This window comes from Micrasema longulum, unplaced genomic scaffold (assembly GCF_059751315.1).
Source record: "Micrasema longulum isolate JH-2025_06_02 unplaced genomic scaffold, ASM5975131v1 h1tg000354l, whole genome shotgun sequence".
NCBI lineage: Eukaryota > Metazoa > Arthropoda > Insecta > Trichoptera > Brachycentridae > Micrasema > Micrasema longulum.
Window position 1 is genome coordinate 749173 of NW_028277556.1, and position 22121 is coordinate 771293.

The 22121-nt window shown below is 31.2% G+C and overlaps 1 protein-coding gene across 11 annotated transcripts in view; it reads right to left on the reverse strand.

The window, feature by feature from the left end:
* The window catches only part of LOC148282250 (coiled-coil domain-containing protein AGAP005037-like), a 63285-nt gene extending 41990 nt beyond the window's left edge, over positions 1 to 21295 (reverse strand). For 10 of the 11 annotated variants that reach the window (XM_088225386.1, XM_088225384.1, XM_088225385.1 and 7 more), the window contains exons 1-3: positions 21161 to 21295; positions 11423 to 11554; positions 5812 to 5950 (exon numbers count right to left, since the gene is read on the reverse strand). In XM_088225386.1, coding sequence (XP_088081512.1) covers positions 5812 to 5950; positions 11423 to 11554; positions 21161 to 21272 — 383 coding nt within the window. In that variant the 5' untranslated portion in view covers positions 21273 to 21295. The remainder of the gene's footprint in view (positions 1 to 5811; positions 5951 to 11422; positions 11555 to 21160) is intronic. The other variant, XM_088225387.1, reaches the window with a different exon arrangement.
* Between the last annotated feature and the right edge of the window lie 826 nt (positions 21296 to 22121).

A 22121-nucleotide genomic window follows, 5' to 3' on the forward strand; every position in this document is an offset into this window, starting at 1 on the left:
GAAAAGCGAAACAAGTTTTTTGAAATTTTGAGGTTAGCTTATCGTTAAGATAGCGAAAAACGATAATCATAAGAAAAAATATAATTAATATTGGTTACGAATTGGTTAATCGATTTCATCAACAAACGATTTTTTTTTTAAACCTTTTTATCATGGGCGATCAATCGAATATTTTCATAACCAAATATAAATCGTAATTCGGCTACATCAATATACATATCCCCAACATACAACTTAAACAAATATAAACGAATACCGCATTCGGACAAAGGGATTTTGAGTATTATGCCATTAAAATCAATAACCTACTTTCACTGTCCATTAAAACAATTTGCAACGAGAAAATGTTCAAAAAGGGCTTTAAAAAAATGGATAGTGGAGGTAGGTAAAAGTAAATGAATTGTACTTTTTGCTCAAACTAATATTGAGTCACCTGATCCACAAACGTATAGTTTATGTCATATTTTTGTTATTTTATTTTACGTTTTATAATATAAATAATTCAAGTATACCGAAATTGAATATAAACATAAATACGAGTACGTAGTATTTAAAACATTCTTAACATTTGTAATTTATCTCTTCTTCTTGTCTTCTCTGTATATTCTCAAATGAAAATTTAAAAAAAAAAGTATACATGTCCTTGGCACTTATCGTTTACAATTAATCAATTAATTAAATAAATCGGTTATGGGATCAATATTTTCAAAGAATTAAATTAACATATATTATAGAAATTAAAGACGAGTGATACTTTAATCCACAAATTTTTACCCTTTGTTTTTCAGAAATCATAATTGATAAAAATCACACTCACGAAGGATGGGACACTAAAAAATATATATACAATAAACTCATTAAAATAGCATTATATCAACTCATTAGTTGACCCGAATTTTTTTTTAAATTATCCTTAAGATGACAAAAATTTTATTTAATTTACTTTCATATAATTTTGAATTATCTATCCTTACCTCTGTTTTGTATAAATACATTTAACTCCTTAATAACTATATTAGTCTCGAAGATATCGCGAAAGCGATGAAACCGGTCACTGGATATTCCAAATTTGTGGATTAAAGTTTCACTCTTCTTTCTTTTCTACAATAAATTACAATGAACTTCCATCAAGAATTTTCTCTTACAAACTTTAAATTAACAGTTTGCATGTATTTAATGTTAATATTTTTAGTTCTAATTACGCTCCGTTTAAACAAGATTTTTATATAATTGTTTCTTAACCATCTAATGCGGTTTTTCTTTTTATTTTCCATACGTCGGGTGCAGTCATTATTATCTGTTAGTGAAAGCGATTGGTGGCCGATTAACTTTAAATAAACTTAGGAACAGAAATGTTACGTTGTATCTATTTAAATACATTACATTGTACGAATATAGAGACAAGTCTCACGGATTGTACTGCTATAATATAACAAATGTTAAAATCAAATTAATTAGATTTTAATAAAAAATACTTCAAACTAATGTATAAAATATACGAGCTGAACGCGGCAACGCTTTGCTGTTGCTAGATTTGAGTACATACTCGGATATATATATTAAATTAACAGAATCGAAAATATTATATTAATTATTTTATAGAGGCCAAATTAGATATGTACGGCATACATGATTATTTTTGTGTTTCGGTTTACATGAATTGTGAGGACAGAAAATTTTGATAAATAGGTATTCGAACATTGTGTTCCTTTTACTGTCTGGCAGATGCTTCCCCGGTACTGTTCGAAAGAGACAACTGCATGCTGACATTACTGCATATAAAAATACAACTTAGTTCTTGAGTTATACATTTTTTTGTTTCTTATTCAAGTGTAAAAAATGTAAATATTTACACAAATAAAAAAAAAACACTCAGGTATTGGTTTTATACTATTAATTAGGTTTTCACAAAATATAAAATTGTTGAAATTTGAAAAATGTTATAAAATTTTATCTTCTATACAAATATGTAAAAAGCAATGTTTGTATGTGTGTCCTCGATAGACTTAATAAATTCTGGATCGATTTTCGTGCGTTACGGATTTCAGCGAAATGTAGATCTTTGCCATGAGCATATTTATAGCTTCAAAAATCTTTAATTTATCAAATAAAAAAAAAGTTAGAAGCGTAAATATTTTTTTTTCGTCGTTACCAGGGCTGCATTTGCCTAGAACGCATTTACAAAAAAATGGAAAGATGTGGTTTTTTTGTGTCTGAAAAAAAGTTTTGAATGTTTACAAATAACATTCTTTTTTTATGGATCCCATCAGAATATTTCCTAAAATTCCTTTTAATTTCTAACGATTTATTTCTATTTACTATTGCCAAAGAGGTAATACTAAAATAATAAATAATATTAACTGACAGTCAATACATTTTTGAAAATCGCATCCTAAATCAAGTGCATCCCTGTTGGTGAGAAGAGCAAAGTTTGATATTTGCAAAAAGAATTCTATATTTGAAAATTAATTTTTAAAGTTTTGGAATTTCAACCAAACACTATCAGTACCGAGGTATATACTTAAATTCAATATTTGAAAATGAATTATTTTAAGTTTTGGAATTCAATCATAAACAAGTACCTAGGTACCTACTTACTAATGAAAAGTTACAAAATCTTTATTTACGTTTATCCAAAAACAAATACACGAAACAACCAAGCATTTTGGTTTCGAGTTAAATGTCAAGCTCACGTCAAAACTCAGCTAGCGGATAAAAAACGACTAAATACGCGTAGGGCAGGACCGAGTGTTTAGGCAGGAGTTAAGTGTCCTAATTTTGGATCGTTCCGGGTACGTCTATGTGTATTCAATGGTTTATTTAAAAACACCGAACCTGTTTCTATGGTTACATAAAAGCATTATGAAGTAAAGTTTTGTAAGTATACTTAATAATGTTTAATTTTAAGAGGAAACGCGGTCCGACTTTTCTTCATACAAACGTATTCCCGTATTTTCTCTCTAGATTATGGCATTAGAGCAGTGATTTTTTACACACTATTACCATCGGCATTTCCCTATTGTTCCTTTTTTGAAAAATGTTTATTATGGGAACTAAAGCCATCCAAAAACCTCGTAAAAAGAATACAGTTTTATCTGCTGTCTTCGGGTGCAAGGACGCAAAAGTCCTGATACAGAAGCTTTTATTCTGATATTCTGTCAAAAAATAACAAAATCGATTCGGTTTGGAGGTGCGGAAAACGGGACTACGAAACATCGAATTCGTCTATTCTTACAAAAGGTCTGACCCACATTATTGGCGTGAACTTAAGGCTTCTAGTCTGGTAAAACGCATGCAAAATAAGGAAATAATTCGATTGTGCCATTTTAAAATTAATGTTTTTTTTAATCGCGCATTAATAAAAAAATATAAAAAACATAAATTAGACAAAAACAATAATTTTTAAAGGTATTTCTTTCAAAAAATATACTTAAAAGTTTTATGTAACTAAAATATATTTACTTTTAGACTGGCAGATTACGCCATTTCAAATTTAGACTAAACTTAGGTATCAGGGTTCTCATATAAAGACTAAGTATTGAACTAAAATGGCCCGTGCCGGTAATATATATTTTTATTATACATAATGTATATAAATGTGCATATGAAATAAATATATTTATTGAAATATTTTAGTTGAAACCGGTTTTATAGAATTTAATTATCTTTTTTTTCAAAGAAAATAACTCTGGTTGTAATATTCAATTTGTAACAATATCTTATTTACGTTGTTATTTCCTTCATACCTGCCCTTACCGGTACCAAAAATGACTCGCGTGTGACGTCTCATGTTCTCTTTCGCTTCTTCTCGATCAGTTCTGCCGATTAGTCTGTTGACGGTAAGTAAACCGGAAATCGTCCACAACTCTCTTATAATTGATTGATTCATATGAACTAGTTCCTTCGTTCAAAGTTCGTTTTCATGTTTTTTTTTTCGTTTCAATGTAATTAAATGCTTTAATTTTTAACGCGCGTAAGAAAACCATTTTTGTATCTTATTTCTTGTAAGGCTAAAGTTCTTTATTGATTTGAGGGCAACGTGACCGTCGACGTCACTAGTGCTCTTGCGAGCCGAAGACAACAGATTTAAAACCAATGCTCCTAATATGCAATTCAATAATTGCTGTGATGAAATAATACAATTTAAAACGACATTTTAATACGAAATGTGCCAACTACCACGGTCGTATCTCTGAACATTCTTATTTACGAAAAAATAAAGTTAAATTCTTAATTAACGACTGGGTCGCATGTACTACTGTGGTCCGTTCAGAAACTGAACACGAACCCGAAGGGCCAGAACCGAGAACTTCGCGGGCTAGATCGCCAATCAAGTACTAAGCCACAATAATTGACAATAAAAAATACATAGTAAAATCAATTAAATTAAATTAAAATGACATGTGATGCAATAGAACAACAATCCAGAAAAACAAAGTACAAATATTGAATAAAAAAATTCCAAAGAAGACAATATAAAAAATTATCTAATAGAAATATTTAAATACAAATTATACAGATTTAGATTCATACATAATCAAATATACAAAATAATAGTATCATTGAAATCAATAGAAAAAAAAAAACATAATTTAAATGATAATTAAGATATGGTATCTAAATACTCACTCTAAAAATGAGAGTCATAAAAAATATGCCAAATAACAGTGAGTACTAAATTAAATAATACAAAAAAACAAACCAATATCAAGATATATAAAAAGCCAATTCAAATATGGAAGGAAAGCAGATTGGTCAATTTCCGCTAATCTCGAGCTTTAAAAAGATTGCAACCTCGTCCCTATCAATGTGCAGCCAATTGCAAACATTTTTCTTTAATAATTTTTCTCTTGCACTTGTGGAGTTCTTTATGGCTGCCGGAAGTTGATTGAAAATATTAGGAGCCAGGAAAGTAAAGTTTCTTTGAGCTAGCTTTGAGTGACTAAGTAGTAAGGCCATGGCAATAAATCCTTCCCGCTGATCGCGTCTGTATATAAATAATATAACAAGGTACTTATATATTCCAACCACCAAATGCCAAAACGGTGCATTCATTTTGTAAAATCGAAGTACCAATAAAATATCATCTTAATTTATTTATTATTTTTTTAATCTCCTGGCAGTCACAATTATTATTACAATTCACCAATACCTAGACTACACCGGCCAACGGCTAGGTAACGAGTATGGTGAAGTTGATATATTTCATCTGTCTTTATATAAATATAGGTTAAGTATTCAAAGGGTTATAAATTAATTTGTATAAAATTTCTTAATATTGTTCTTTATTTACTATTTTTTTTTCTCATGTATCTCTATAATAATGTATAAACTTATATGTATGTATATGTATGTGCATGTATGTGCGTGTATGTGTATGTTTATATATGTACATGCACGTATGTATATGTGTGTGTATGTATGCATATGCATGTTTATATATGTGTGTATGTTTTCATATGTAAATTTATTAAATATTTTTCTATGTACCCATATACCTATGTTGGTACATTTCCTTATTTTTACTTATTATTGTATCTTTTAGTTTTTCTTATGTTATCTTTAATTTTAATTAAATTTACATACTTATGTTTCACTGCTGCACTTGAATGTAATTTCTAATATATGTAAAAGCCCGTAGGGCGTGAAAATTAATAAAAAAATTAATAAATTTACCGAACCAATAAACAGACACAGAAAAAATATCGATAACATAATATATATGTAGGATTTGCTGTCTCTTGTAATTTTTGCTTTAGTCGACTGCAACTTTATTCTAGACACATGGTTAAAATGGTATTGTTCACTTACCCAGTAACCTCCTCGTCAATAACGGGGGTCATGCCGCCTCTGAGGGGTCCCACATACTGGGTGTAGTAGGGTTCTTCATACGCCCCCCGGGACCCGCGCTCTGGTGAAGACATGTACCCGTCGTTCAGAATACGGTCGGCTAAAAGAAAAAGGTCCACCACATAAATGTTTGCATTTCAAGTGCGAGTTTATTGAGAATATTATCGTGCACAAAAATTAAGGGCGAAGAACATACACTGATCGAAAATAAACCAATGATAAAAAATTTACCCACATCTTGGAATTAAGTATTTGTATGATTTTGTGTTAGTTAAGTTAGAAAACACACACACAATTTTACCGTGGCCTTCATTTGAATACAACGTAACTCACAAATTATATTTATTAAACGAGGAAAATTATAAAGCATGAAACATAAATTAATATCGGATTAAAATTAATATTGGAAAATCATCAGACGACGAGCAATCTCCATGAGCATTTGTGACCAAACTGCCTCGCAAACCCAATTTAAATCAGTATGTCTGGCTTTGGAGTGATGGTTGAAATACTTTAAGAGGAATACAAGCCTTTTCATTGACCAGCCTATCAATGTTTGGACTGAACCAAACCAAAGGGTGATAAGAATCTCTCTAGAGCTGCTGCATATTTTTCTCCAACTCCCGGTGAATCCCTATTCAGATCCACTACTTTTAAAAATGAAGGAGCCAACCAGCTGTAGTAGCAATCAAAAGTTTATGTGATTCAACGTTTTTTTTTGGCAACGTATAGTGTTTAAAAAATGTTATTTTTCACTGGATTCTACTATACTTCTATAAGTTTATACCTACTAAAAAAAAATATCGATTTTTTTTCAGTTTCATACACTTTGACGGTTCGATTATTTTTAGTAACATCATTTTTGTAATTTTTTTATATGTTACTTCATCTTTAAATCATCTCTAGACATCACGAAGACTAAATATGCAGTATTATATAAAAATAAGTAAATACTACCGACCTCAGAACAGGTATTTACTATACCTAGTAAATAGTAAAGATAGACAGTATCTAATATGTCTGCTTATAGTCTCCGTTATGTACAAGGTCAAGGTGCTTGACTGACACACGGAAGGTTCCGGGTTCGATTTCCGGTGAGAACACAAAAATGAAATCTGATTTTTCTCAAGCCTGGGTGTTCTGTGATGTAATTCACCACCGTAATGGGGACTCCTGGCCTTTTGTGGTATAAAAATATAATACATAATTTAATTTTAATAATTGTACTAAACCTGATTTTACTTAATTGTACCCTTTTTCACTGTTTTGCAAATAGAAGACATTTTATTATTTAGTATAATAAACGCCGATTTTCGGCACTGAACTAAAGACTGACTACACGCAACAAACGCGAATTTATGATGCCCGGAGAATCTCATCTTAGTTAAATACGGAAAAACGCAGGGATGTCTCGTAAAAACAGAGGCACCTACAGTATTGTGCAAATTAATGGAATAAAATTCCTTGTAATCATAAACTACGTTTTTCATTAATATTTTGAGTTACAGGTGACGTAAAATCATAAAATATTTTTTATTGAATAGGATGTATGTCCTCCTTTTGCTTTTATAAAAGCCTTAACACGTTTTGGCATGGAATCAATTCAACTTAAGCAATTTTCTTTTATTCTATCATCTCGAAACCACATCTGAATAACAGCTTCTATCATATTTATCTTGGTGGTACAGTCCAATTTTTATGAATAGATTTACAAATTGCCCACAAATTTTCTATGAAGGGTTTAGATCAGGTGAATTTCCAGTCCAGTCTAAAAGAGTTATCTTTTTATCAATGAAATACTTAAGCATAAACTTCGATACGTGACAAGGAGCCGAGATCCTGTTGAAATACAGCCGCACCATTAGAACAACATTTACTCAGTTCTCTACTCAAGTGCTGTTCCAATAGAGCTTTATATTTTAGGCTATTCATCGTTTCTTCTATTGGTATCAAAGATCCGGTCCCCATATACAAAAAGCAGCCGCAAAACATCTTCTTCACGGGATATTTCAACGATTGGTCTATATGAGCCACAGTAAGTTTTTCATCCCCACTTTTTCTAATAAATTTTGTGCGATATCTCTGAAACGAGAAAGTGGGTCTCATCTGAAAACAGCACCTTTCTTCAGTCTTCTTCAGTCCATTTGATATATTTTCTAGCCCTAATGAGCCTTCGCTTCATCATACGAGCCGTCAGGAGTTATTTCTTCTGTGGTCGAAATGCATTTCTTCCAGATTTAATGGGTCTTCTTTTTACTGTTGAGTCATGTATCATCACCCTAGTAGCTGCTAAATCTCGTTGAAGTTCGTAACTTGTTTTTCTGATGCTTAACCTACTATTTCTGATTAAAGATATTTTATCTCGGACACTAGATTTCTGGTTTCTTCCATATTTCCCAATTATATTTGCTTCAACTGACCCTGTTTCTCTTTTCTGCCTTATAATCTCGCTGACTGCTCCCTGACTCACATAACATTCATTTGCAATCTCCTTCTGAGTCATTGACGTATGTTCACTTATGGTTATATTCTTTTCGCTTTTCCTCGGCGTGAAATCCACGATTTAAACCAACTCAAAAACACTGTTTAATATGCAAGCAATTTATAAAATTAGTCCTTTATTGAGAAAATGTAAAAAAAAACAACAGATAGTACTCCAACAAACAGCAATATTAGCTTCCAAAAGATTAATGAGCTGTAAGTCATAATTTTGAGGCGTATGAACTGTCTAATTGACATATGAGTGTTGCTATACGTAAAAAACGAGAACAAATTCTCTTATTTTATTAATTCTCACAACACTGTACATTATTTATATTTATATCTGCTTTATATCTGCTTTATATCTGCTTTATATCTGCTTTATATCTGCTTTATATCTGCAATAAATATCATTATATGTTGTGACACATATCAGTGATATAAACATCTTTCGAACGCTGTTTTACTATGAAGTTCATATCAATATTTCAACATTCAAATCGTCATTAAAAAAACACGGAACAGCTTTTATTCCTCATTGGGCATTGGGTCAACCACAGATGCATTTTCCATTCAGTGGGTGAAGCGTACTCGTGTATAGTTGAAATTATTCAATGCAATTCCGTTTAAACATATTACGATCATAGAGTAAGCTTGCTTTTCCGTGTGGTATTAATACATTATAAATTCACAAACATGCCAAATGCTTCATTTATTGAAATTGAAGGGACGAATGACACCTTTCATAGTGCTAACGAGCATATCGGATACAAAAAATCGGCTTGACCCATCAATCCGAAATTGACTCCACATATTTTCCCAACGAAATCGAAAGCATTAAGCTTTTCATCAGTATGACGAATTGGCAACTCTGCTTACGGGAGAAAAAGGCTTACCTCTTTTTTTAATAATCCTGAAAAACCGTAGCAGGAAGTCTGGATTTTGTAATATTATTTGTAACATGCATAAATTTATATGCGTCGCTCAAAGAATACTATATTAAATTAAATGTTTATTATACGTATATGTTTGATAAACGTTTAAATTAATATAATTAAATGTTAAAAGTTCTGAGGAAGAACATTCGTGAACCCCGATCACAATGGGAAGTCAAGAGAGTTATCTTCGACTGTCTCTAAAAGTAAAATAGAAATTTATGTTCGAAAATGTGAATATTTGTAAGAAAATTTAAAATACCTTCGTCGGTAACCTGTAATTGAACATGTTTAGAAAAAAAGGTATGCATATTCTATTTTTCATACAGAAAACTTTATTTTATTTTATTGATAAAATTTAAGATAACTTTGAACTGAACCAGATGTAATACGGGCCATGGTCGGTATATTTTTTAAACATTTAACAACACAAAACAATCGATAATATAAATAATTACGTACATAAAAATATAATATAAGTGTATTGATTTGGTACGTTAAAAAAAGGACAATCTTTTATTGTACTATATAGCTTTGTGCATGCATGCATGCAGTTTAAAAATTTTTAAATATAAAAGGAATAATAAGAAAATGAATTACAATTTATTTAATAAAAGCTAACCTATATATAAAAACTAAAGCACTAAATGAAACAAAAAAAATATTTATTAATTAGGTAAAAAGTCAAAATACTCCAGAGTTGAGGAATCGTGGATGTTCAAACATGGGCAGAATGGTGAATGTTACACAGTGTGTAAAGTGGCCACTTAAACCAACCAATGATAGGTCATAAGCCCTGTAAATGCCTAGACTTCCATATTCCCTTCTCAAAAATGTTTTCCCTCTCTGTTGAAATTAATTTTCGTCTTACGTCTGGCATTTGACCTACATAATCAATGTCAGAACCAATACAAGTAGTAAGGCAAAATAAATATGGTGATCCAAAAAAATTTTTTTACCAAATTCCGTATTTAGACAAAGTTTAAAAAATAAAACGTCAGATTTTATAAACAAATTTATTCAGTTTTTAAACTTCCTTTGGACCAGATTTTATAGAAATATATTTTCATTAATCTCGTAGAATCTCTCGATCCATTTGCTATTTATTTATTATTCACGGACTCAATTCAGTCAAATATCACCACCTAAACCAGCTAATGACAGGTCATGCGCCATGTAAATGCCTAGACTTCCATATTATCTTCTCAAAAATGTTTCCCTCTCTGTTGCAACCAATTTAAAAAATGTTATTTCTTCATACAAGTAAGATTAAAATAAAACAGCTAAACAGTTAAAGCTATGAGAAGGACAAAAAAAATAACGACCGCGAGACAAGATCTGGTCTCCTACACTATATTTTAGTGATTATTCAAATCTAGTAAGACTTACAATTTAAGTCTTGCAGCAAAAATAAAACGTAGGTCAATAATTTGCAAATTTAATAGCAGTCATCCGAAAAGTAAAAAATAATTAAGTAAATTAATAGGAGGTGGTTAACAGAAAAGCATTTTTTTGTCGTTATTTTACCGCTTTTAAATTGTAAACCTTTACAAAGTGTAGGGATGATTTATTATAAAGTACGGAATTTACCAAAGAGATATTCATGATATTTTTTAATAATATGCATAGTATGTCAAAAAAAATGTAGTTTCTTTCAAAAAAGTTGTGTAACAACGAATTAGTTTTTTAGTACATTTTATAACCAAAAATAAACGCAAATAAATTTTTACTACTTTTATTAATCAAATACAAAACCGTTAGATTTTGAAATATTAAGTTTTGTTCAAAGCCTCTATCTTTACTTAAAGAAGATAAATGAAGAAAATACATTTAAACTACCTAAGCAAAAAAATTAAAATGAATAAAAAAATATATGTACGAGTATGTGTGTATAGTATATGAATAAAATTTTGTTTTAAGCGAGTTCTTTAAATCGGAAACCTCAAAGAAAAAGTTATAAAACCAAGCGTATTAATCAATTGGCCATGCATTATGAATAAAACATGCGGATTACACGATTTTATTTAAAAAAACATATTATATATTTTTGGGGTAGGTAGTGCGCTAGGGGGAAAGCGTCTGTTGTAATATTACTCTACCCTTAGGAAAAATGTTAATATTTAATTATTTTTCTGCTTTATTGACTTAGATCTCACCTGGCAGGCTGTAAAGTTGATCTGGGGCCCGCAAAGCGTCTATTGGGTTTGCAAAAGGAAAACATCTCTCTGTACTTCCACGGGATATGGAAGTGGCGCTACCATACGCTCGCAAAGGCTTCGGAGGAGCCCCTAATAAACAAGAAAACACTTTGTAACCGAGATTTCAAATATTCATGTCAACTGCTATCAAAAATGAAAGTGAACGTTCTTTAGAAAATCAGCACTCCGTTGATTTCGCATATTTAAAAATAATTTATTAATGCAAAGGAAAACCTAAAAACATGCCTTAAACTGTGGTTTATATTCGTAAAAATATGTCACTCAAGTGTTGTCTACTTTTGCCGATGCAAATTTGAAGCTATTGACGAAAAATTCTCTCCACTTTCTCCAAACGTCTGTCTGTTAATTTCGGCGGTTTTCTGAGGAATATCAATCTTCAATGCGCCTAAAGTACAAAGTGTTGTCTTATGGCACACGTGCCTTAAAATACCCCCATAAAAAGTCGCTTGTGAACAAAACAGGTGAGCTTGGGGCCTGTGGAACATACTCAAACGTGAAATAAAGTGGTCAGCAGACTTAAGTTAGGGTTTCCTAGGACAGCGGTGCCCGTATCTTAACGGCCTTAGTAAACGGTGATGCGGTGGACAGCCGTCGTAACGGCGACTAGAGAGTGGTTTCCTAGGAAAATGGTATTGATAACATTTGTTAACACCGTTTTCCTAGAAAACCACTCTCTATTCACCATTACGACGGCTGTCCACCGCATCACCGTTCACTACGGCCGTTAAGATACGGACACCGCTGTCCTAGGAAACCCTAGCTTTATTCTGTCACAATTTCGTTTCGCAAGTTCGTTCGTTCGTCATATATACATCTCGCTCTAATGCAACCAAAATCGTATTTCGCTCTCGTTGCCTCTCAAACAATACGAATTAATTTACGAAACGAATTAGTTACAGAATACGGCCACAGGGAACATATGGCATTGAATTTCTGGACATTTGAGCTGCGGCCCCATCTTATTGGAACCGCACATAACAAAGATCAATCTTCATTTTTAATTCACGTAGAAAAAAGCTGTTGCTCGTTTTTATGTAACAATCTGAAATTAATGTCGTCTCTTTATAGTATACTAAAAACTAATGAGATGTATATATTTTGAGGTCGTCTCACCGTTCTCCTTAAAAAAATAAGGCCTAATAGGGAAATATCACATACTACGAATACCGATAAAAAATATATGAAATGGATTTAGAATAATTAATTGCATTTTCAAAATCAATGTGGATATTGGGGAGAAATGTTTTTTTATACATAAATGTAAAAAAGCAATTCAATAAAAATACGTTTGTAGAAAAACGCGACGTATTTGGCCTTGGTTGTTGTGACGTCAAGATTTGTGAGATTGTTCAACACAATTTTTAATGGCAGGAACAAATAAACATAGGCCGTGACGTATTAGGGGCGTGGCCAATGGAATCACCATTTTTGCGGGAATTCAAAATTACAAATTTAAAAGTATTTTTTAGTGCTACTAATAATTGGCAATTTTTTTTTTCTGCACAGTAGTTCATAGACCTTCATTACTTTAAAAACGTTGTAAAAATGTGATATCTCCCTACTTTGACGTTTACCTTATTTATGCGCCCATTAGAAAAAGTTAAACTTTTAAAATTAAATATACAATTATGCGTAATGGTCACTTAAAACAAGGCATGTTCACAGATTAGTAACTTTAGCACATCCCCACTATAATACCCAAAATAACGTCAAAAATCACAATTTCACTCGCGATTATTATAATGTGATCTGTACTACAATTTAGTTTGTTAAAATATAAAGCTAGTTAGTTTTATTATTAAATGAGTCTTTATACAATAAAATCCACATTTTATTACAATATTAATAGATTATAAGAATTAAAATATATTGTATTTAAACATATTTGTCCCGATAAACTATTAAATAAAAGTATGTAAGCGGGTGCTCAGACATGATTTTTTATTGAGATTTAAATAAAAGTGTACAGACATAATATTGAACACATAAAATAATTAACATATATTTATTTTTTTAATGATGATTTAAACAAATAAAAAATAGTTTTGAGAAGAAAGAAAGAAAAAACTCCAAAAAACCAAATAAAACGGTAAAAAATATTTTTCAAAAAGTAGAAAAATAGAGAATAAAAAAAAAACAATTAAATTAAAGAATTAACATTAACTTGAATATATTTAACTTTAGGAAAAAAGTAAAATAAGTGGCTCATAAATGCAACCAAAACAAGATAAAAAAGAAAAATAAAACAAAATAAACAAAAAATTTCATTTATATCTACAAAATGAAAATTAAAACTACACATCAAAATCAGATTTTAAATATGTAAAAAAAAAATAAGAAAAGAAGAGGTTAAAAAAAAAATAGTGAAAATGTATTTGACGAGCTGTAAAAATACTGATGAAAGTTTTACATAAATTATAAATCAGTTAATCTAAATAAAACAATTTTGACTCATGTGGCTATTTTTTCTACTATTTAAGTCATCCTATTATTTTGTCTTTATTTATGCATTCCTGTCAAAAGACTTAATCAAAAAATTACATAAACTGCTTTTATGTTTTATTTTTTTACACTGATTTTACTTTTAGTTAGTATTAAGCTATTAAGTCGTAAATATTAAAACCCGTTTCTATATATCCCATCTAAATATATGAAATTGAAAAATCGATGTCGAAAATCAAATGAAAAAAGACAACACTATCGTAATCTGTCAAAAGTATCTTCTTGTATTGCCTGATCTGTAGAATATTTTAATATGTTCTTTCCATCTAAATTTGTTGCAACAGAACTGGGAAATCATTTTTGAAAAGGTAATATGGGTCTAGGCATTCACAAGTCTTATGACATGTCACTGGCTGGCTTAAGCGGCCATTTTACACACTGTGTAACATTCACCATTCTGCCTATATTTAAACATCCACATTTCTTCAAATCTTACATTTGCTGACTTTTGACCTGGGGTCCGTGTCCGTGGTCCAAATCCCAATCTACCACAACTCGATTTCCATTTTTCCAGTACAACTTATTTACGACTTTTAGGAAATGGTCTGAAAATTTTTATATTTGAGTAAAAAATAAAAGCTATTTATGCAAAATTGACGAATACGAAACACCAATTTTAGTAATGTCCGCTTTCCACGCCGCAGCTTGTGAATTATCCACTACTTTATTTTTTAATGCATTTATTCCAATTTTCCTCCTTTCTGCTTCCGTAGTGTAGTGGTTAAGTCACTTAAATGTTCTGGGTTCGATTCCCAGTGCGAACACAAAAAAGTTACTTTCCTCAAACCTGGGAGTAGTGCAGCCAAGGCGTTGTAATTCACCACTGTAATTAGGTCTCAAGGCCGGTTGTGGTACAAAAAAAACGTCCTAGATTAAAATAGTTTTTATTTGTTAAACTGTATTCTTAAAGTTGACTACCTGTCTTAAATATAAAAATGGTCCCATTTAGACAATAAAAAGCCGTTCTAGGGACGACATTCAACTATAATTTTATATTTGTAAGGAATTTCGTATAGAAATTGCAGGAACAAATTATGCTATTAATTCACGTATTCCAAGATTGCACAGTCTACAGAAGCAGATCAGTTGTATTGACATTTTTCACACTACTCGAATCAAGTTTAAACTTTCTATTTAAGAAATAATTTAAGATTATGACTGCTGTTTAAATATTAAATTTGTAAAACGATTAAAAGAAATAAGTAAATTAAAAATAATGTAATGTGGCCACTTAAACCACCAAATGCCAGGTCTTAAGATGCCTAGACTTCTATATTACCTTCTCTAAAATGTTCTTTATCTCTGTTGTATTATGTTAATAAATAAATATATATATACGAATGACTAGATTTTTTTATTTTCATAGTTTAAAAAAAATTATATACAGGAGTTCTTTAAACCCTGTCACAAGCCTAAGACTGATCACCTTACCTTCATGTAAAAAAAAAAGATCAAGATACGCTGCGATTGGTTTACCAATGCAGTGCCTTATGCACAATTAGATGCGGAAAGGTAATGATGATGATGTTAAGTATAATGTATCGCTTAGTATTATAATATAGGACAATGTATTAAACAACTGTGTAATATATAGAACTTAATTTCTTTTGTATTATTTCATAATTTTGTAATAAACACTGTTAAAATATTTTAAGTTTGTCTAAATGTTTGTAGACTAAAGACTGAATTTCACCCCCTAGGGGGTCATTAAGATTAACAAGTAACAACAGAGAATGAGAACATTTTAGAGAAGGGAATACGGTAGTCCAGGCATTTACAGGGCTTATGACCTGTCATTACATGGTTTAAGTGGCCACTTTACACACTGTGTAACATGCATCATTTTGCTTATGTTTGAATATCCATATTTCTTCGATTCTTTCATTATTCCCTTCTCTATCTCTGTTGTTATTTGTTAATAGTAACATATTAGATTTTTTTGTTCAAATATATACACTCCCACAAACTAATCTTGCTTCGATAAACTCTTTCATGTTAAATATATCTTTCATCTGGAAATCGTGTGCTTAGCGACTGAAATAAAAATAAAAAAATGCAATGAGTTGGGACAAAAAATCTTAAATGAAGTTAGGTTTAATATATTTATGTTTATGTTAGTAAAATACATTTGTGCAGTGTACAATAATAAAATTAAGAAAAAAAAATAAAAATTGTGAACTCTCTGAACAATTTCTTTGATAAAAATATATTTATGATAAAAAGTAATTTGCTCTAGAGTACTCGTAATTATTTTATTCATATTTCTAAATTATTGTTTCCGGTCTCTATGCGAAACAACGGTTATTTCTCTTTGTAGTTTTTAAAGTAGTGGAGTGTTATGACTGAACTTAGACATAAAAAAAGTTTCGCTGAGGCGTTTATACATACAGAGCCTTACTTATAAACCTGGTATAAAGTTGTGCCTAGACATGTGGTAGAATAACGGTGGGAATACCAACCTTATTCTACCACTATAATAAGGATAATATTTCCATCCGTATTCTACCACTATGCCAGGGCTTAACTGTAAACCAAGTTTATGAGTAAGACTTATCTTCTGACGGTTATAATTTACCTAAAATAAATATTTTACAATAAAATAAAACGACGCAAAAGGAGAGGATTATGTGTGGTCGGCGATGAGTTTGGTTGGAAAATTTGACACCTGAGGGACGCTGACGTGCCAAAACAAACTAACATGCGAGTACCTATAGCGGATCAGAATTTCCAATAAAAGAGGTTTATACGAGTAGAGCAGACGACCCCAGTCTGTCCGATAAGATAATATAATTAGTCAAGTAAAAGTGGTTTCTATCAAATGAAGAAGCGCCCTTGAAGTGATTTTCACAAAAATGGCGCTATATAAATTATTTACAATAATAATAAAAAGAAGTTATAAAGTCTAAATTTGTATCAAGAGAGGGATAACTTTTTGAGAAGGGAATATGGAAGTCTGGGCTAAACAGGGCTTATGATCTGTCATTGGCTGGTTTCAGAGGGCATTTTACGTACTGTAACATTCACCATTCTGCCTTTATTTGAACGTATTCATTCCTTCGACTTCTTTTCTCTTTAACTTCACAAACGTCAGTAGATGGAAGAGTCGAAGGAATAAAGATGTTTACATTTAGGGAGAATGGTGAATGTTACAGTGTGTAAATTGGCCACTTAAACCAGACAAAAACCAGTCGTCAACCCTGTAAATGCGTAGACTTATATATTCTCTTCAACAAAATATTCTTCGTCTCCGTTGTCCTATACATATATATATTTATATCTCTCCCAAAGGAGCTAAATCCAGTTCTTGTTTACAAAAATCTGGACAATGACAGGTCATAAGCCATGTGGATGACTGGGCTTCTATATTCCCTTCTGTAAAATGTTCTTTATGTCTGTTGTAATATGTTAATTCATTGGGTTTTTCTTCTGCGTTTAAATGAGTCGATTTCGATTTCGTTACCGGGAAATTTTACTATGACAGTCATGAGTAGGTGTACTATTGAAACTATACCGATTATATAAACGATCAGATCATTATTTTATTATAACAGGAAACAAGAATAATATCTATCAGTATGTCTACATTGTTAGATCTAGAACAAATTGTAATCTAAATTTTTGTAGCAATCAAAAAATAATCATCAATGTATATAATGACGCCTTGCGCAACAAGCTAATTAGAAGATATGTTATTCATATTTTAGAATTAAGTTTGCAACACTTGGAAGATGACACGAAGTAACCTATAGTAAGTCGATTGCAATTTATTGCTATTAAATTACTTTTTTTTTTAAATATTTATTTATATTAACAAATAAAATAACTTAACACAATATGTATTTGATTATGCCTAAATATATTTTTTCATTGTTTATGGGTTGTATTTAAAGAGCATTTCAGACCCTGTGTATGCCTGGGCTTCTATATTCCCTTCTGTAAACTGTTCTTTATGTCTGTTGTAATATGTTAACATAAACAGCTTTCTAGGGGGTTGAATTTAGTCCTTGTCTACAAAAATTTGGACAAATTCAAAACATCGTTGAATTTTTAGAACTGAAAACCACTGTTTACTTATTATAAAGCATTATTTTTAACGATGATAATACGATACAAAAAAATATTTTTATTTCATAAAAAGGCTTTATTTGATAGTCTATTAACAAAAAAAAAAGCCACTAAACTGCCTCATTCCGTTCTTAAAGATATAAATTATTTAAGAATATTCTGTCGGTTCAAATTTTTGCAGACAAGAACTGGATTCAACCCCTTTGGGAGATTTATATATATAGTACAACAAAGTCGAAGAACATTTTATTGAAGGGGATATATAAGTCAATGCATTTGCAGGGTTGATGACCTGTTTCGGCCGGTTTAAGTGGCCACTTTACACACTGTGTTACATGTCCTATTCTGCCTATGTTTTAACATCTATATTCCTTTAATTCTTCCTTACATTCGTGATAAAACCAGCTGGGGTCAATTACAAAGGCTATCTTCATCGGTACATACTAAAATGGGATACTTAACTTCTGTACTATCTCTATCTACCTCGGTATGTTCTACCGACTTGTCATCTCGACGTCATATGATCGAATGATCCAACTTATAAATGACGCCGAAAATTTAGTTGGCGTTCCTTACTTAATTAAAATTTAAAATAGTCCACATTTATATTAAAATAGAATAAAGTGATAAAAAGCGGTTTTACACTTAAATGAATCCCAATTCAAGCAAATAATGATCGTTTGAATATGATTTAGATGTGGCTTTTGACAATTACTAAGAGGGTATGCTTAACTTTCGTCTGTATTTATCTACCAAGGTATTATTTAGCTGGCTTTAAACTCAGGAAGATTGTAAATCAGACGGAAAAAAATATAATAACTAAATTTAGTTTTATGTGTGGTATGTTTTTACGGCTAGATGCCCTTATATGTTAAAAGCGTAGCATTCAGCCGTTTGGATTCAAAACTGACAGTTATGTCAGAATTTCTCTCAAATTAATAGGCTTTTTAGAAAAAAACTGGTCAACTCAGAACGAATAAAAATTTAAATAAATTGTAATTAAAACAAAAACTGCTCGGTGGAGCAAAATTTTTGTCACTTTTTAAAAGTAGATATGTGTACCGTGAGGTACTAAACCCGTCTGCACATACTGATGTATCTACCTCAAAACTTGAAGGTGGGGTGTCAGTATTGTATCTTCGTAATCGCTAGGGAGAATTTATCTTTGACTATGACGTCATAATGAAGATGTATCACTTACACAATTCGTGCATGGATATATGTATCGTGGTGTACACGTCCCCTTGGTACATATAGATGTACCCACTCAAAACTTGAAGGTGAGGTGTCGGTAATGTATCTTCGTAATCACTCGGGAAAATTCATCTTTAAAAATTGTCATGATGAAGGTATGACGTTAACTTCCCATTGTAATCGCGGCCCTGGTCTAAGAAGAAGTGTTTTTTTTATAGGAAAAACCCGCTAAGCCTCTGTTTTGAGGCTGGTTGGCATAGAGGGGATATGGAAGGAGGTAATGAAAAATACTCCACAACACCCAGACCAATTGAAAAAATATATTTCTTGGATTTTTTTCTTGTAACTGGCGGGAATCAAACCCGCGACGCCAGTTTCACAGTTGGCAGTCTAACCAACTACGCCATGAAAATCAAAAATATATTTTTAGGCGTTGCCTAGTATAAAGATGAAATAATTTGGTCAGAATCTCACCCGCATCGATAAAGGTTTCAGCTCTTTAACTTTACAACGATCAACAGATAAAAAAATTGACGGAATACAGATGTCAAAACGTACGTTACACAGTGTGTAGAGTGACCATTTAAATGTATTTCATAATATATTCTAGATTTAGTTACCCACGCACAGGCCATACCCATAAAGATTTTTTTAGTTTAATAAATACAGTAAAATAAATGGCAAAAAATGTACCAAAATGTAAACAAAACATCGTAAATCATTTTTTTTTAATAAACTAACTAATGACAGGTCATAAGCCCTGTAAATGCCTAGACATATATTTTCCCTGCTATAAAATGCTCTTTATCTCAGTTATAATATATTAAATAATATAAACTAATTCCTTTAATGTGTCAAAATAATAAATCAAGTTTACAGCCGCTGGCTGGTCGAAAAGTTAAGGTCGTCATAAGCTATAAAATTCCTGTCTCTGTATAGTCGATTTGCATCCAATATGTTTGTGAATTTTAATGAAATCTACGTGTTATGTGAGGGTGTTAATCCTGTCATTGTTGCTACAGAACTGTAAAAGTTTAACAAATTAACTGTCGAACTGTCCAGGAGAAGATAAAAGTTGCTTGGAACGGTTTTCAGGCATACGAGGACTGTAATAGTACTAAATATACCATCGTAGTAAGGTTGACAAACAAACTTTACCATTTTAAAAGTGTTAAATGGATTTAAATCTTATCCAAAGCATATACGAGTAAGGATCTCCTGTAGATCCAATCTACAACTTTTCTAATATAAAGTACTTCTGGTAAATTCTAAGCCCCCTTGGTGTAATGATTTAGGCTTTCCTCACACCCGGGGGGATTACGGGTTAGATTCCCGGTAAAATCATAATATATATTTTTAATGAGTGCACAAAAGGAATACTCTCTAAATTGAAAGTTAAAATGACATTTTTTTTTTGAATTCCCTGTCATAACAGTATCTAAGATATTATTTTAAAATACTAAATTCCAAATTGGATCAAAAAGATGTGTCCGAATTTCACGTCGCTATGACTTTCCGTTTAAGAGAAGTTCTTGTGACGGACAAACAAACAGAAGCATTCATTTTCTATTTTTTTTAGCATTTTTTCTGATTTTTTACGTGATAAGCGTTTTAGATACCAGAAAAAAATCAATTGATTAATATTCAACTTCAAAGTTACCTAAGCGCGCCTAAGTCTTCGCTGACTAATTCAAAAAAAGTATTATGCAAGCTTTGATGTTCAATTGTAATATAAAACAATGAATATATAAAAGATGTTTGTATAACGCCACAATTCCGTCTGTCAATTCCTGATTTATGTATGTAGGTTCCAGCTCCGGCTGGCATAATATAATTTTCTGGCGAGTAACAAGATTCCAGTCAAAAGTGGGGTTTTAGGATTGCAAAAGTCATTAACTCAATTCATTTACTTACCAGGCCCGGGAATGGACTTAATCCTGTCAGCTGGAATAGGGCCCCCACCGGCGGGAGAGTACGCCCTTATAGCGCCCCCTCTTGGAAGTGTGCTAGGAGTAGCATTACCCATATAGTATGCAGGGGGCTTCACGGCGGCCTAGAAGAAAAGAACACAAATTAATTATACAGAAATTTACACATAAGTTTGTAATGGGTACACAAAACTGAATGTAAGATACAATAACCATGAGCTAATAAACTGCTACAATAACTTTGTCTTATTTATTAGTTTAAAAATAAAATAGAGAGTAATGGCCTGAATAACTATACATTGTGCCAATAAAAAACAAGACAATGTATTGAGAAACGTGTGCAAAAAAAGTTAAATTTCAACAAAAAAGAGAAAGTAAAAAATAATCTAAAAATAAAATTTGAAAAATCATTTGGACATACTAAAAATACTGTTAATAAGAAAGTTCAATGGTTTTTAATTATTACTAGAACTATTAACCAAACCCATTTTAAAATAAACATGTATCGTATTATCAGCACTATGATTTTTTAAAGTATAGTATTTTAGAAATTCCTTCGTGTGTGACATCTCAAGTTCTCTTCTCCTTCTTCTCGTTAAGTTGTGCTGATTGGTCAGTTGACTGACTGTAAACCGGAAATATATCACGCCTTTATTATTGGTTGATTCGGAAGAACTAGTGACGTCATTCAAACTAGTTCGTTTTTATTAAAATCATTTTTATTTATTTATTCATAAATTTTCAGTACACCTTGCTGAACAATTTTACTGCGCGTAAGAATACATTTACCAATTACATTTACCAATTGCTTGTAGGACTGAACTTTCTCACTTAACTAACTTTTGGAAAAAAAAAAATAATAATAATAAGTAATTTCAGGCGTTCTCTAGTAGGTGAAATAATTGAGTCAGTTTAATCTCACCAACATCAATAAAGGTTTCAGCGTT